General features: G+C 43.8%; 1 protein-coding gene across 2 annotated transcripts in view; it reads right to left on the reverse strand.

The window, feature by feature from the left end:
- Positions 1-1,518: 1,518 nt before the first annotated feature.
- The window catches only part of NCEH1 (neutral cholesterol ester hydrolase 1), a gene marked incomplete at its 5' end in the record, with an annotated part of 63,583 nt that continues 47,879 nt past the window's right edge, over positions 1,519-17,222 (reverse strand). For both annotated transcript variants that reach the window (XM_081087686.1, XM_081087687.1), the window contains 2 exons: positions 1,519-3,025; positions 6,672-6,843. In XM_081087686.1, the coding sequence (XP_080943812.1) occupies positions 2,408-3,025; positions 6,672-6,843 (790 nt within the window). In that variant the 3' untranslated portion in view covers positions 1,519-2,407. The remainder of the gene's footprint in view (positions 3,026-6,671; positions 6,844-17,222) is intronic.

Here is a 17,222-nt window from a genome sequence, read left to right on the forward strand (position 1 = left end):
TGTATCCTGACTCACAACTATTATTATTACAAGGAGAATTTTGAGGTCTGAGGCGAGACACAGTGCAAGTCATTATTCAAATCACACATATAAAAGCTTTAATGAAACTCAAGTATTTCATCAGAAACAGTGCTTGACCCCTTTTTCTTTCACACCCTTTTCATCTGAGAGATCCCTTTAGAAATCTGGAGTCATCTATTGTCTATAATTACTACTGGATTTGGCTTATAATCCTAGGGGGAGGAGATACCATTTTAAGGAATTCTGTGCATATATTATATTTTCTTTGCTTTATTAGAGGTAGATAACCTCAAAGGTTGTAAAAAAAACAAAAAAAAAAACCCACAAAACATAATATTAAACAAAGAGGGTGGCTGTAAGAGAGTAAGAACTAAAATCCCAATTTTTAAGAAAAAATACCTTTGATGAAGCATGTGTCTGTGTATATGGAATAAATGACCTACAAGAAAACACTGTAGAAGAGGTCAATACACACAGTTTGCCAGCCTTACAAAAGTGGTTGGAATTTATAGTTGGAAGAAAACTCATAGGTCAAGTACTCAATTCTCTGATTTTAGAGGAAAGAGAAAAGAGGCCCAGAGGCGGTGAGTGACTTGCCTGAGTACATTAGCACACTAATTGGTATGACTATTTTTTTACACACACTGTTGCATTTACTTGTTTTGTATAACAAATAAAAAAATAACTATGCAAATTTTCGTTTATTTCATTGCCAGAAGTGGGAAATACCCATCTTTCAAATGAGCAAAAGGTTCTACTTCCTCCCCCCCCCCCCCAATAAGGATTAAATTGTATCATTACTTAGCTGGACTGCTGCTCTCCGCAGTCCCTGAAAGAGGCAGGGATTGGGGGAGACGTGCGTGTGGCAGGAAAGAGAGCAGAAGTACTCAACTCACATCCGAATTGGAGTTCCCTGTGATGCCAAGATGTTCCCACTGGCAGTGAAGGCTTTACATCAAGTTAAACTCAGGTTATTGGAACTTCCAGACCTGATGGAAGGAAATGAGAGTGTAGGCACCAGGTGCCAAAGTCTGCCCTTCACCCAGAAGAATAGGAGCTAGTGTTCCTTTGACCATTGAGAGCAGAAATGAGCAGTGTGTGTCTTGCCTAAGCTATCAACTATCAACTTAGATGACTTTACTAGGTGGAGTCGTAGTTTCTAGTTATCTTAATTTGTATATGCATGTGAACATCAAAATACTTAGGCCTAATGTATAGTAGTATGAATAGCTATTTTACCTTTTTCCATAAATTAACATGTGGATATAATTCTCAGGTAGCTTTTTAAAAATATTATTTTTAATACTTATTATCAACTTTATTCTGAAAAATCTTGAGTCTAGCTATATATATGAACATCAAATAACTTAAAAAAATAAACAATACATTATATATATATATATTTATACCAAAATAGCCCCATTTTAAAGCTATGAGAGTGAAAGGGTTGAGTTTTCAAGAATAAGCTAGACCCTCCATAATATTTTTCCTAATTTTAACTATTATTAAACCTATCCTTTTTTCTGACTATGCCAAATATATACGCACCGCTCTTGGTAATTTATGTCAGAAGTGTTCATTATGAAAACAATAGGTTGGTTCATTTGTTTTTACTTGTTCTACAATGGAAAATTTATTCTAAATTTAAATAAATTTGGTCCCAAAAGTTCTCCCCCTAGGAGATGGCATAACAAAAGAAACAACCCAACAATGTATAGACATCTAATGCATGCAGCCTTATATTTTCTAATAATAGTGGTAGAAAGTAACATTCAAGTATCATCATAATCCAACTGGACTTATAGCTATCTCATAAAATTAACACTCTAAAGGAAGAACGTCATTTGAGAAACTTGTCCTTGCTAGAACACCTGTGCCGAAATTCCCATAGGAAATAAAACCATCCATCCACAAAGGACAGAGGGCACTTGGTACCCAGCGCTGACCTTCCAGGACACGCATTTAATAGTGCTCTGACCTCAAAGTAAACTCTAGCACACTGAAGAAGAGCCCACACTTCCTGAACTCATTAAAGGTGACAGTATCCTCCAGAGGTGGAGCTATTTCTTCTAAGAACTTCTTGATGAAGGCAGGACCCACAGCTATTTCCAGCTCCTACTCCTGCTCTCCGCAGTGATGGATACTCGCAGCAGTTTGGCTAAAACAAGAACAGAGAGACCGGCCCACCTGGAGAACCAGATTTAGATGTTCTTGCACTTCCGTTAGTCAAACGCAGTTTTGAAAATTAAATTAACATAAAGCAGGGGACAGAGATTCCATAACTCACAGGTAAGAGGGGGAAATGAGTCGACTAAAAAGTACACGTCTTTCCAAAGCAGGTGCAGGCGGTCAAGAAGGGCACAAGCATTCTAGAAACTCTACTCCTTCACAGGTTTTGATCCAGCCACTTAATGTAGCTATTCCTAGTCCGGATGCCCACGGAGAAGTTGGTGGGCCAGCTGGTGAAAATCATGCACCCGTGGAAGCCATCCTCGAAGTGGTCGAGCGTCACCTCCACTCCTGCGCTCTCCAAGCGCTTTGCGTACATGATCCCATCGTCTCTTAGCACATCGTGCTCACAGGTCAGGATGTAGGTCTTGGGGAGGTGCTGCAGGACCTTCTGGTCGGCGATGAGTGGGGCAGCACGGGCATCCAGCAGCTGAGGGATCTCCTGGACAATCCTGGTGTTGCCGGTGGCCTGCACAACAGGCTGGTAGTTCTTGGTGATGGATTCAGGCAAGAGGGACATCCAGTTTAGGCGGGCCCTGAGGGGAGCAGCCTCTTCCACATCGAGTGAAGTGTGATTGTTCACTATCATGGCCTGGACAAAGTCATAGTTGCCTTTGAAGTAATCCACCCAGTACTTCACCATGACATAACGGGGCAGGATTGGGGTGTTCACATTTTGCTGATAGGAGGGTGTGTTAAAATCCAAAGCTTGGAGGACTGGATAAATTAAAGCTTGCACTTTGAGCTTGTTTTTCAAGTTGGCATCTTGACTAAACTGGAGGAGAAGAAGCAAACATATTATTTTATTTTGCATGGTTCCTTCTACAGAAACCACACCTTAAAAAGGTGTTACTTGGGCCCGGCCAGCGTAGCTCAGTGGTTGAGCATCAACCTATGTATGAACCAGGAGTTCACGGTTCTATTCCAGGTCAGGGCATATGCCCGGGTTGAAGGCTCGATCTCCAGTCGGGGGAGAGGGGGGAAGGAGTGGTATGAAGGAGCCAGCTGATCAATGATTCTCTCTCATCATTGATGTTTCTATCTCTCTCTCCCTCTCCCTTCCTCTCTAATATCTATATCTATATATATTTTTTAAAGGTGTTACTTTGAATCAGTCAAAAGGATACAGTTGTTAAATTTCTAGCAAGCATGGTATTAATGTAGTTTAAAAAAATAAATAGTTCCTCATCATTAGCTGCCACCACCACCTGATCAAGCTGCTGGACATTGACCAGTAAAGGTACAGTGTTAGCAACTCATAATTTTGAATGAAAACTGCCAAGGTACATGATCTCTTAGGTCTTTAAACCCTCATTAACATGTTACTTGTATCTATCCTCTGGCACTCAGCACATCCTTCCCGGGTGTTGTGGATGGATAATGTATGAACCTTATTTCGTTTTGCATTCCCTGCAAGGCCCAAAAAGCAATGGCTTCCTGGGGAGAAAAGACAAGTCTGACTCTTCCAAAGGCGAAAGGCAGGAAATGAGCAGATGACAGGAATCCAGTGTTTCTGCAGGGCCTCAGGCTATCTCCTCCCGGCAAGCACTCCACCTTCATGCTGGTGAGAGTGAGATTTTACATGGGGCTGGCCATGCACCCCCCCCATTCTGCTTCATGAGCACGTGCCCCAGAGTGAGGTCGAAATGGGAAGGAAAGGACCCCCTCACCTCAGCAAATCTCAGCTCCCCCGTGCCTCCCCAAATGTGAATGCACTGCCTCATGTAATTCTAGTGTCTCAAATGACCAATTTCTCAGGTAACATCTAAAAGACAGCTGATTAGCTCACTGTGGGCAACTAATCAATCCTCAAGGTAACTTCAGCTGCACTAGTACAATTCTGTTTCACACCGGCCTTTAGAACCCCATCCCCGGGGAAGATGTAACTGCTCTGGAAAAATGAGAGCAAAAGATCAGGAAATAGTGCCATTAATATGTGCCCAGAATTGTATAAGAACATCAGCTCTCTAAGTCCTGGCAATAGCCCCGCAATCGGACAATACCACCCTCATTTTCCCAAGGCTCAGAGAAGGTTAAAGGACTTGCCCAGAGCCCCGTAGCTCCCAAAGGGGGCCTGGATACCCTCCCAGTTCTGTTTGGTTTTAAAGCCTCCCCAATGCACCAGGACTTCTTACCGCATTTGGACACATGGATAGCAAACCTGCCAATGCCAAGTGGAGAATCAAGTTTTTTAATTACAGCAAAGGGGAGGAAACCCAGATACCCCACAAATAAAAAGGCAGATGCTACTTGAAAATAGCCCCCCCCCTGAATTTGGAGGTGAGAAGACAGAGATGCTATTTGTAAGTTATTTGATACGTTAAACAAAAACCTTTTGCAGCCAAAAACATTTCTGGAAGAGAAGGTTTATGGAGCCGTGAGCTAGCAGAGAAAGGCTCAGATCCTGGACACGCAGTCTGAACTCCAGCTGCAGGCCTGGATGGAAAACACAAACATGTGCACTGTCCTGGAGCTGACAGGGCTCTTTTTTTCTTTTATTTCAGAGAGAAAGGAAGAGGGAGAGAGAGATAGAAACATCAATGATGAGAGAGAATCACTGATCGGCTGCCTCCTGCACGCCCCACACTGGAGATCGAGCCTCAACCGGGGCATGTGCCCTGACCAGGAATAGAACCTTGAACTCTTTGTTCGTAAGTCGACGCTCAGCCACTGAGCCACACCAGCCGGGCTGACAGGGCCCTTTTATACAATGGATTCCAGGAAGAAAACATACGTTGTTTGAAAGAATTTACACTGGACATAGATAGGGGGGCAGGGAAGGGGAAGCAGGGGAAAGTTCCAGGAGAGGTGCTAGTTCCTAAGGAAGAAATAGTTCCTGCCTCGGTACTGTTGTGGTCCCCAATCTGGAAAGTTCACACATAAGCAGGGTGCAGTGGTGCCTGGTGATCGGCTGTCTATTATATCTTAGATCACCACCTGGAAGCTGATTCAATGTTTCAACATCCGGTCAGGAATGTGAGCAGTCTTCTGCTGGATTGGGCCTGAGGCTCTGTACCAGGTCCCCTTACCCCTTGCTCCTGCCCTCCAGACTGCTGTAATTTAATGCAGGACAGCTCAGAATCTGCCTCTTGTCAAATCCCTAACAGGAAGAAAATGTACTTATTGTTGAGTTTATTATGCTGCCCCAAATTTTGTTTTTAGAGAATGTAACCAGGTAAAGCTCAGATCTATTATTACATTTAAAGTGGCAGAGCCATTTAATATTTTCTTTGATAGTAAAAAAAATTGGGAGACACTTTTAAATTTGTTCTCTAAGTTCTAAGGAAACAATCTCAGCAATTGGAATTTTAAGAAAAATATTAAGTTTTTTAAAATATATTTTTATTGATTTCAGACAGGAAGAGGGAGAGAGGTAGAAACATCAATGATGAGAGAGAATCATTGATCAGTTGCCTCCTGCACTCCCCACAGTGAGGATCCAGCCTGCAACCAGGGCATGTGCCCTGTCTGGGAATTGAACCGTGACCTCCTGGTTCATAGATCAACGCTCAACCACTGAACCATGCCGGCTGGCAGAATTTAAAAATTTTTTTTAAATTTTCTACCTTTGGAAGTCCAACATGGAAAAGGAGCAGGAGATCCTGAACTTCCATGCATCCCATGAGGAGCAAAGGGGGGGAGCCTCTAAAACTGGCTTCTTGTCGTACTGACTGTGCTCAGGGCCAGTACACGACTCAGAGATGACATGTCTCTCAGGGACCCCTCTTACTTCAGAAAGCCCTCTGACCCGGGCACGTGCCCTGACCAGGAATTGAACTGGTGACCTCCTGGTGCATGGGTTGACACTCAACCACTGAGCCACACTGGCCGGGCTGCACTTCAATATTTTAGCAAAAATGTCATGAACACATAAGGATGTGATAAAAAAAAAAAATTATCGCCAAAACCGGTTTGGCTCAGTGGATAGAGCGTCGGCCTGCGGACTGAGAGGTCCCAGGTTCGATTCCGGTCAAGGGCATGTACCTGGGTTGCGGGCATATCCCCAGTAGGGGATGTGCAGGAGGCAGCTGATCGATGATTCTCTCTCATCGATGTTTCTGACTATCTATCTCTCTCCCTTCCTCTCTGTAAAAAATCAATAAAATATATTTTTAAAAAATTATCAAAAAAATAATGTTGGCAATAGAGAATGAAAATCAATATCGGATTTTATGAGGTACCTCTGAGTGAAAAGACATCAGATAGTTAATATTCATTTTTATAAAAGAAAGGAAGGAAGGAAGGAAGGAAGGAAGGAAGGAAGGCCTCTGAGCTCGCCAGATCCAGCCATCTGAATAACCTGGCCACACGGTGACCAGCACACCTGGCTAAGCCTCTGCCATGGGTAGTGGAGAGTGTATTGGTCTTTTGGATGTTACCATGCACCCTCCTCCTGCCAGCACCTCAGAGCAGTCTGTTACCTGTTGGCCCAGGGCAGCGGCCAAATTCCCACCAGCACTGTCACCAGAAACGCCAATTCTTCCTGGGTCCACCGAATATTTCTTTAAGACTTCCGGCTGCATGAAATACTTCGTGGCCCGTACAACATCGTGAATTTGCTCAGGAAAATAAACCTTTGGAACGAGCCTGTATCTGTGAAGACAAAAATGAAGACATTTAAGGACATCACAGAGTCTTTAAGGCCATTTGAAGTTTAAGGAGACACTGGTTCTTTTGATGCCAGAAATAAACAGGTAAGGAATTGAATAGAAAAATAAACTATTCATTTTCTTGCAAATCAAATACTAAGTTTTAAAATGTAATGAGTTTATATTATCAATAATTCTTCTTCTTCTTTTTTTTTTTACTATCAACCACCAAATCCAAACAAACACTTACCACCACTACCAATGCAGAAACAAAAGGAAAAAGCAGCTGTCATGCCCTAACCGGTTTGGCTCAGTGGATAGAGTGTCGGCCTGTGGACTGAGGGTCCCAGGTTCGATTCCGGTCAAGGGCATGTACCTTGGTTGCAAGCACATCCCCAATAGAGGGTGTGCAGGAGGCAGCTGATCGATGTTTCTCTCTCATCGATGTTTCTAACTCTCTATTCCTCTCCCATCCTCTCTGTAAAAAAATCAATAAAATATATTAAAAACAAAAAGCAGCTGTCAATTATTCAGCTATGGATAGAACCACAGTGGATTTGGAATTTTATTCTGGAAGTCAGCATCCCATTCACAACACCTCTGGTTTAGAAGATGATTCGGCAGCATTAACCACTTCACCGGTCATGTTTAATGAGTCCATATGGGATTCTTCATGATAGACTTGTCAAATGTAGTAAAACCATACTCCACTGAAGAGGTCGTACCAGTCTGACATTACGAGCAGCACATTCACTCTCTGGAAGGCTTAAACTATAGTGCCAGTTGTCAACCAGCTAAAAGGAAACCAAACTGCCAGCCGGCCCAGGGCAGGCCCTCTGAGGCACCTCTGGGCTTCTCCTACTGCCCTTCTTTGCAAGATCAGAGTCCCTTTCTGTCCCTACTCAGTGTATTCATATTCCCTTAAGGGTCCCCCAAAACCCTGTTTTTGTCAAATGCCCCATGCCATCTTACAAATCCGTATTTGGTAGCTCATCTTGGAGAGTCCTCTCAGTCTCCACCCTCCTTCCTTGCTTATTAATTCTTACTCATCCTCTAATCCTTACTCTAGGGTTTGGCCTCCTCTGGGCAGCCTTTCTTGACTATTAACTCCACTTGCTTATGGGGCTGAGCTAGCTACTATTCCTTGATTACTTCTATGTGCTGGGGTATATTACTCATCTCGAAATGATTTCTTTATGCATTCCTCTAAAGAGTGTGTTCACTGATATCAGGGACTATGTTTCGTCCATCATTGTGTCTCCTGTATCTATCAATGTGCTAGGCACATAATCATCCATCCAGTAAATCTTTTGTAAGTATTAATATACCTTCATTTTGCAAATAGAAAGCACTGAGGCACAGACAAGTTACTTAATTTGTGAATAAGTCTAACACATCAAAACAAGGCAGACTGGAAACCACTTAATTAAAACCTAATACTTTATTACATGCATATATGCATAGCCCATGGACATAGACAATAGTGTGATGAAGGCTCAGGATGAGTGGGTATAGGGAGGAGGAGGTCAATGGGAAAAACAACAAAAACAAGGGGGACATCTGTAATACTTTCAACAATAAAGATAAACTTTTTAAAAATAAAATCTAATAGTTAAGAACTCGGGTCTTTTGATTTCCATTTCAAATTAGCATTCTTATTTTCAGAAACTAATCTTTCCTAAGCTACTCTATATAAGGCCATTTATCTCCCATATAAAATCCAATTATTTAACTAAATATCTTCACATTGAGTTAAATAGCCAAATATCTTCACAGTAGATAGTCAAATGGACAAATATTTGTGAAATACTTTGACAAACAGAAATGCAGATCTGGTCATTCAGGAATGACTATATTAAACAACTCTAAGTGCAATAAGAAATTCCCTTGGGGATTGCCTTATAACAAATAAATTAAATTTTCTGATTTATTTCTTACTGTTTATATCTATGGTGATTAAGTAATATCCAAAATGGTGTTTTTTCTCCAGTTGATTTTCATTAGTCTTAAAGCTACTGCTGTAACATTCCATTGGTAATAATTGGTGAAAGAAGTATAATGATACCGTTTTCTCCACTAGGTGGAGACATCTCACAGGGTTCTGGGAGGAGATCTCAATATTTTAACTCCAGTATTACAGCAGAATTCTTAATTCTTTCAGTGAAATAAATACAAATGCACTTTATGACTCAAGTTGTGAAAATAAAGGCTACTTGGTCTCAGGAAGATTTCATATATCATGATAAACTATTTTCCTGGTGGGCCCGGATGTCAGAACGTATTCTACTAACACACAAACATGAATTCAATTTTCAGATGTTGTTTCACAAAAGGTCCTAGTGATTTTGAATAAAGAGAAAATGGGTAAGCTAAAAAAAAAAAAAAAAAAAAAAGCTCTTACCTCAAATCTTATCAGCCAGTTAGTAACTGGTTCAGATTAAACATGCTTAAATAGGTTATGATAAAAAGTCTTTCCGGCGCCCATAAAAACCTACCTCCCCACCCCTCCCTTTACCTTTGTTCAAGCTGGAAACATTCTCTAATTTTATTCAATTAAGAAGGGGCACTCTTTGCACAGACTGGGGACTACAGTGAAACTAGATATCACTGAGGTCACCTCGTGTAAGATGAGCCTTCAAAGGAGCTTGAAATGGACCAGAGGAGCATAACAAAAGTTCTGTTGTATCCAGACACAGGAAACTGAGAATCAGGAGGAAATTTATGAGTGGTGGAGCCTAAGAAAGCATGTGTAAATATATGTATTGCCTGTTTGGGTTCAAAGCTATGTACCTGCAAAGTGCTGAGAGGATTCTGTCTTTTTTTTTTTTTTTAATTTAAAAATTATAGATCTTGACTAAAAGCGCCTAATGAATTCTAGCAAACAGAGTCTCAATTTCCCCAACTCATTGCAGGGATGGATGACTCTGCAATGCCAGCGTTTGCCTATCTACTACTGTGCACACCTCCCACCAGAACAAACTTTACTGTACACTCAGGGATGAGGTCTAATCAAGTTAATCAAGGTGTGCACTCTATAAGAGTCATGTTCCTGCTAGGCGAGCACCTCACCACGTGCTTGGCAGATGGGTTTCACTTGAATCTCAGAGCAAACCTGTGGGTAAGGATGAACATGGGAGGCCCAAGAAGGATGTGTCACTTGTCTACAACAGCTAGTAGGTGGCCAAGCTGTGATCTGAATTCATACAGATTTCAAAACCCATGTGTGTCATATTCCCCCTTATAAAGTATATTGTCTTGAACACTCACAGGCTTTTACTAATGTGCGTGTGTGCTCTCGCTACCCTGCCAAAGCAGTAAGTTCTCAAAAGTGTAGATTTCTGCCTGGCCAGAATGGCTCAGTGGTTGAATGTCGACCTATGAATCAGGAGGTTGAAAGGGTGAGGGCTATGCCCTCCATCTTACCCCGGATCCTCCATTTTGGGGCAGCAGCCATTAGCCATGTGCTCAGCAAGGAGCGTCTTCCCGGAAGCCCAAGCCTCTGCTAGCCACACCTAGGATTTCTTTAAACTAACCAATGATAATCAAGGGAAGTGCGCGCCACAGACACAACCACATCCTGTGTAACAAGACCCAGACTTGCGCCTAGCCAATCGGCAGGGCCCACAGTCCTCTCTCCTCCCCCTACTCCAACTCCCCTATAAAACCCCTCTTCCCACAGGGCTCTCTCTCTCTCTGCCCCCTGCCGCTGTATCAGCGAGTGTGGTCGGGGAGCTCGAGCTAGCTCAAATAAAGACTCTTTTTGCTTTTACATCGGACTCGGCTGGCTCCCTGGTGGTCTTTTGGGGATCCTGAAATCTGGGCTTAACAAGGTCATGGTTCGATTCCCGGTCAGGGCACATGCCCTGGTTGCAGACTGGATCCCCAGTATGGGGCATGCAGGAGGCAACCGATCAATGATTCTCTCTCATCACTGATGTTTCTATCTCGCTCCTCCTCTCCCTTCCTCTCTGAAATCAATAAAAATATATATATTTTAAAAAGTGTAGATTTCTGACACCCTAGAACATCTCTCACGATATCAAGGGTTTTGCAATATTCTCAAAACAAGCCACCAAGCACAGTGTCTGGGCACAGGGCACATCTTGTGGATGAAAAAAGGGTGTCATAATAAACTGGAGGCCCAGTGCACAGAATTTGTGCACTGGTAGGGTCCCTAGCGGTTGCCGGCCGGATATTCCCTCCCTTCCCCTAGCTGCCTGCCACCACCACTGCCACCCAGGGACTTATTCCCGCCCATCCTCACCCCCCGCCAATCCTGCCCCCTGATCAAACTCCCAGATGAATTCCCAGTTGAGGGGACAATTTGCATACTACACTTTTATTATATAGGATCTTAAATCCCTAACTGGGCAAGTCATGGTGGGTAGTGATGGCCCAGGCATATAACTTCTTTAGTTTTTAAGCCAGCCCAGTCCATTGTCCTTGCGCATCTAGGTTAACACACCTTTGAGATGCCAGAAGAGACCCCTGGAAGGTGTAACCACCCTTAAGACAGCACATAATCTTGTAAACTACCCTGTAATCTAACTAGGCCTTGCTTTCTCCCACCTTCCTGTCATCTTTCTTGTATTTCCTCCTGAATTCCAAATGCAGAAACGAAACTGCAAAGTAACACTCTGGAGCATCGGACATCTTGCTTCCTGGCAACTGCAGTCAGTTTTGGCTCAAATAAACGCTTATAAAAATTCTCTGCAGGTTTGGATGTTTCTTCTGTTGACAGTCTTTAGTAACATACTTTTCTTTCCTCCCAATACAATTTTAAAGATTTACTTCTTTTACATATAACACTATCTGTGGTGAGAAAAGTAATAAGCCATATGGCTTTAACAACATAAAAACAGAGAGTGTTCCTAACCCACCTACCCGTCTGGTACATCTCCAAGGACTCCGCTTCCTGCATCCTTATGCATAGCTCAGTTTCAAACTCCGTATGTACCGTGGGATAACCCTGGGAGCTTTACAAAAACACTGAGCCCCTCTACAAAGCATCCCAATTCATCTGATCTGGAGTAGAGCCCAGCATAGCTATATTTGAAGAAAAATTCCCGCAGGCAATTCTAATGTGCAGCCAAGGTTCAGAAATACCACCGAGTCCAGCCACATGGAGAGTCTTCTCTGAGCCAGGTCCTAATGTATTGATCCCTCTCTCCATCCCCGATGCCCTCCCCTCCCCCACCCAGCAATGCCTCATCAAATGTTCTGATCCTTTAAGTCTCATTTCAAATAATTCCACTTCTTCCGTGAAACCTTCTGAGAGCCCAGCCAAAAGCAACTCCCTCCTTCCTGGAAGCCCTACAGGTCTCCCTGAGGAGACATCTCTGGAAGCAGATGGAAAGTCAGGATGACGTACTCAAGAGCTGGATGGATACCCACCTGAAGTGGGCAGCACCCACTTTATTAAGGGTCAGGGAGTTGGGATAGTGCCCAGAAAGACTGACAAGTTGCTCCTTAAGTCAGAGGCCGGTGCTGCACACAAGCCCAGTAGTTCCCGTAGTTGAAGGGAAATGTAAGTGGCTACAAGCCTGTGGAAGTTGAAGCCCTGAATGTCACTATTGTTCTAGTGACACTAACGCGTTCTCCCTCCAATAACCCCACCTGGAAACACTGTGTACAACCTTCCACTGCAGACAAGGACACCGAGTGCTCTTCATGTACTGCCAGTTAGGTGAAAGGTGCGCGTGACATTCCAGAATGAAATCATACACCTATGAGATCCGGCAGGTGTGAGATAAAAAGCTCACTCCTTTTTTTTTTTTTTCTTTTTTTCCTCCTTTTCACTATCTCCCAGGAGGAGCTCAATAGATTCATCTTGTGAATACAAAAAGGTTATTATTCACCGGAATGGTGTGGCTCAGTGGTTGAGCGTCGACCTATGAACCAGGCGTTCACGGTTTGATTTCCAGTCAGGGCACATACCTGGGTTTCAGGCTCCATCCCCAGTAGCGGGGCGTGCGGGAGGCAGCCTATTGATGATTCTCTCATCATTAAGGTTTCTATCTCTCTCTCCTTCTCCCTTCCTCTCTGAAATCAATAAAAATATATATTTTAAAAAGGTTACTGTTCTCATTCATAGAGAAGGTCTCTTCAACAGATCAATAATTGCATCCGTATTGTGCTCTCTGTGAGAGACATCTCCAGAGGAAGTCCATTCCCCTAACAGAGAAAAGCTTCCTTTCCATTAAAACAGAGGTTCTCAACCTGTGGGTCGCGACCCCTTTGGGGGTCGAACGACCCTTTCACAGGGGTAGCCTAAGACCATCAGAAAACACATATATAATTAAATATTGTTTTTGTGATTAATCACTATACTTTAATTATGTTCAATTTGTAACAATGAAAATACATCCTGCATATCAGATATTTACATTATGATTCATAACAGTAGCAAAATTACAGTTATGAAGTAGCAACAAAAATAACTTTATGGTTGGGGTCATCACAACATGAGGAACTGTATTAAAGGGTGGCAGCATTAGGAAGGTTGAGAACCACTGCATTAAAAGAACCTACACTAACATTGCACATGTGGGAGCACTGGGAATGCTTGATCATTTATCTTTTCATTCTTAAAATGTGGTTAGTGCATGAAGATTGGGGAAGGGTCCTCCTTTCTGGTTCTCCTCTCAAATCTGGCTCCTGGATAGAGCTTTGATGTATTTATGGTCCTTCGGCAAAAGGAGAGCTGAGGTTAGCAAAGGCTCGGCTTACTGGGTAAGAATCGCATCCACAAGAACTGACCCGTCAGGATGTGGCACCAGAACTGTGATCCATGCCCAGGATGGGATTCTCTGATGCTCCCTTCACCAACCAAGACTTCTGGAGTCCTATCTCCCTACACAGCAGGGAGCTCCACAGACTCTCGCCTTTATCTAACTGCCTCCTCCCATTCAGATGCAAACCTCCCCTTTCCCCTCAAAGGTAAACAGGGAGCCAGAGCACGCCCCCAGGTGGCTACGGAAGTCTAAGCAGGTTTGGTGCCTGGTCCTTCTGGCCTCCTTTCTCTGTCATTTCAGAAGCTAAACATAGCTCTAGGGTTCAGGCGTGGGTTAACTAGGCTCCCAGCCCCCTTTGGTTTGCAGTCCCAGGTGCTCTGTAGCCACAGCGCAGGCTTTTTGTAAAGCTCCAGTCTCCTCCTCCCCTCCCCCAGAAATTCTAAAAAACACACACACAAAACCACAAAAGAGAAACCGGTGGATTTTTGATAGTAGAAAACAAAACCAAAAAGCTTTAATGAAATGTCTAAAAAGGGGATTCACCAAGTTAACGATAGTGAAGAGACTAAAAGGACCTACTTCTTCCAATAAACCTTTCCCCTTGTTTTTTTGTTTTTGTTTTTTTTATGGTTCTGTTACTGCCACCTGACATCTGACGGGATGGGAAGAAATCGCCATCTACCGAGGGGAGTTTACGAGTGTAGTAAAGATTTCATTGAAAGCAAAGCACAACTTGAAACTGTTTTCCTCATCCCAGAAAGCAACATAAGTGCTTTCCAGAACTTAACAGAACTCATAGGATTAAATAAAACGTATTAAATCGGATTTAACAATATGCTGTGTTAGCTTACATTTTATCTTTTTAAAAAAAGAAATTAAATCTTCCTTTTCCCTCATTTTTCATGGTTCTGGTATTGTGTCTGATTATATAAACTATAGATAATATATAAATAGATACCATCTCTTAAGAAAGATACCATATTCTAGCTAAACTGCAGTGAATGTTGTGAAAATAAGTTTATGAATATAAAATAGGACCTTCCTAGATCAGATAAGTGAGGCTACATCCATGTATCCTTGGTATTATAAGTTTAAAAGATAAACGGTTTCATTTATTTAACGAACACGTATTGGGCAATGGATATGTAAAATAGAGGAGTGTTGTGGAAGCTACTGAGTAGAAGGCACAGCCTGTTTTTATACCTTGCGGCCTTTATCTACATCTCCCTTGCTGGCTCAGTCCCCAGAACCTTGAGCCAGTGCCAGCAACATGAACTGAGCAGTTCCAACTCCTGCTGCTCTCCTCATGTGAGGGGATCCCAGGGTCAGCCGGCCCCCAACCCTTGCCTACCAGCTTCCTCAGAGTAAACCTTCCCCCAGGCCTCACCCCAGGTGAAGGAAGCTGTGACCCACCACCACTCCCGTGGGCCTCGAAGATAAGGGAGCAGCTATCTCCAGACAGCATTCCTGCTGGGGAAGGTGGGATTCCCGGAAAGCCGGGGCCCACGTCTTCCCCAAGACTCTCAGGATCACCCACCTTTAATTCTTCTTTTCCTGAGTCATCGTCAGAAGTATGAGTCCCTCTATCTGTCTTCTCTCATGTTTTATTCCCTAAATGCCCTCTGCCTCCTCCCCTTCCTCCCAAGCCCTCTCATGACACCACTTTGGACCTCCAGGGTCAACTCATTTTGTCTAACTAGGTTCTACTTGTCCATAAGACCTCGATTCCAAGATGACTTTATGACACCTTTTCTGACCCTTCAAACTGGGGTAAGATCTTACCTATTAGATTCCTCCATTACTACCTACCTTCTACTTCACATCACTTATCACACTTAGCATGACTTGTTCAAGGTTTATTTTCTCACCTAGATTTTATTTTCTCCCCTAGATTCATGAGGGCAGAAATGATGGCTGTCTTACTCACATTGTATGCCACCAGAATTTAACCTAGTAACTGGCACATAATACGGATTCAATAGATATATACGGGATAAAAGAAAGAGGAAAGATATAGCAGTGAGAGGAAATATGTTTTCAAGTCAGATGATACTTTCCAAGAGAAATATCATGATCATATGATATTGGCTATCCCTCAACTAGAGCATAGGTTATGCAGCTCTTTGTGGGCTGGTCGGCCTGGAGCCTAAGCATCTTAGCTCATCATTTCTGTGAAGGAAAGTGCTGAGAGTTCCAAACACGTGTTGGTAAATAAATTTGTCAGTTGGGCCTTTCCATTCTGTGGGCTACAGCACTAAGCCTCCAGACCATTGGTTCTCAACCTGTGGGTCGCGACCCCTTTGGCGGTCGAACGACCCTTTCACAGGGGTCGCCTAAGACCATCCTGCATATCAGATATTTACATTACGATTCATAACAGTAGCAACATGACAGTTATGCAGTAGCAACGAAAATAATGTTATGGTTGGGTCACAACATGAGGAACTGTATTTAAAGGGCCAGAAGGTTGAGAACCACTGCTTCAGACTGCCTCTAGCACCTTTGGGTATCTGAAGCCCTTCTCTCTCAACTGTCCAAACTGACTCTCCTGACAACCCTCTGAAGTCATTAACCCAACTCAAAGTATATTTGCCTCACATACATGTGCGAAGCCTTGTGCTGGCTGATGGGGACCCAAAGGAAAGAAGGCATGATTTCTGTCCCAGCAGCTCACATTTGCGACACACACAAAAGAATCCTAACCCCACTTTGCACGTGAGGTTAAATGACTTGCCTGAGGTCACACAGTCGTAAGTAATGATAATGGCCCACACAGCTGCCATGCCTCCCAGCTGATAACTTCTGGAAGCTACATTAGGCCCTACGGAAAGTCAAAAATGGAAGTGGTCCCTCCATGTTTTAGTTCTTAAAAAAAAAAAAAAATTCTTCAAAAACATCTCATCCATCCTTGTGTGTTTGATGATAAGCCTGAGAACACCTGTTTTACTTAAACCAGATGCTGACAGGTGCGGAAGGGCGTGTCGGAAGAACGCAGGCATGCTGCCAACTGCTTATATGGAAGCCCTGGAGGGTGAGGCCTGGGTGGAGAATCCTCATGGTGCCAAGGAAAGCAGGGCCAACTTTCCTCCTTCCCCCAGGCCTTTGAGGAGCTGGGGCTACACAGGAAACCGCGGAAGGGGCTCCGAGGCTGGTTCCCCAGCACCGAGCTGTGGGACCTCGCTCCGTACTGGGGCTCAGAGGCTTACACAGCCCTGGTTTCTTCTGGCCAGCTGCCCGGGCCAGATGACATAATCACTTAAGTGAAGGTTCCTGCATTACAACACTTCCCCGAGGTCCCTGGAGTGATCTGGGAGGCCTCCCTGAGAGGCCAATCTGCTGAAGAAGCAGCCACAGCACCACTCCAGGTGGCTCCACGGCTTCTGTGCACAGGGTCAGGGCTGCCCACAGGACTCGGGAGACCAGCCCTTCCACGGGCTGCAGAAGAAAGGCTTCTCTGAGGTCTCAGATCTGGGTTGGGGGCAAGGAGGGAAATCTGCTGGCAGAAAGAGGTAGAGGGACCGGGGGAGCTGGGTAAGCTCAGGGCATGGAGAGTGGCTGATGGTGCCGTAACACCGTCACACTGTTACAGGACTGGCTTGATGCCGGGCCTCGGAATGGTTTGGCCTGGCTCAGTTCCCCACTCCAGCCC

This window comes from Myotis nattereri (genome assembly GCF_964212035.1).
Source record: "Myotis nattereri genome assembly, chromosome: 3".
Classification (NCBI taxonomy): Eukaryota; Metazoa; Chordata; class Mammalia; order Chiroptera; family Vespertilionidae; genus Myotis; species Myotis nattereri.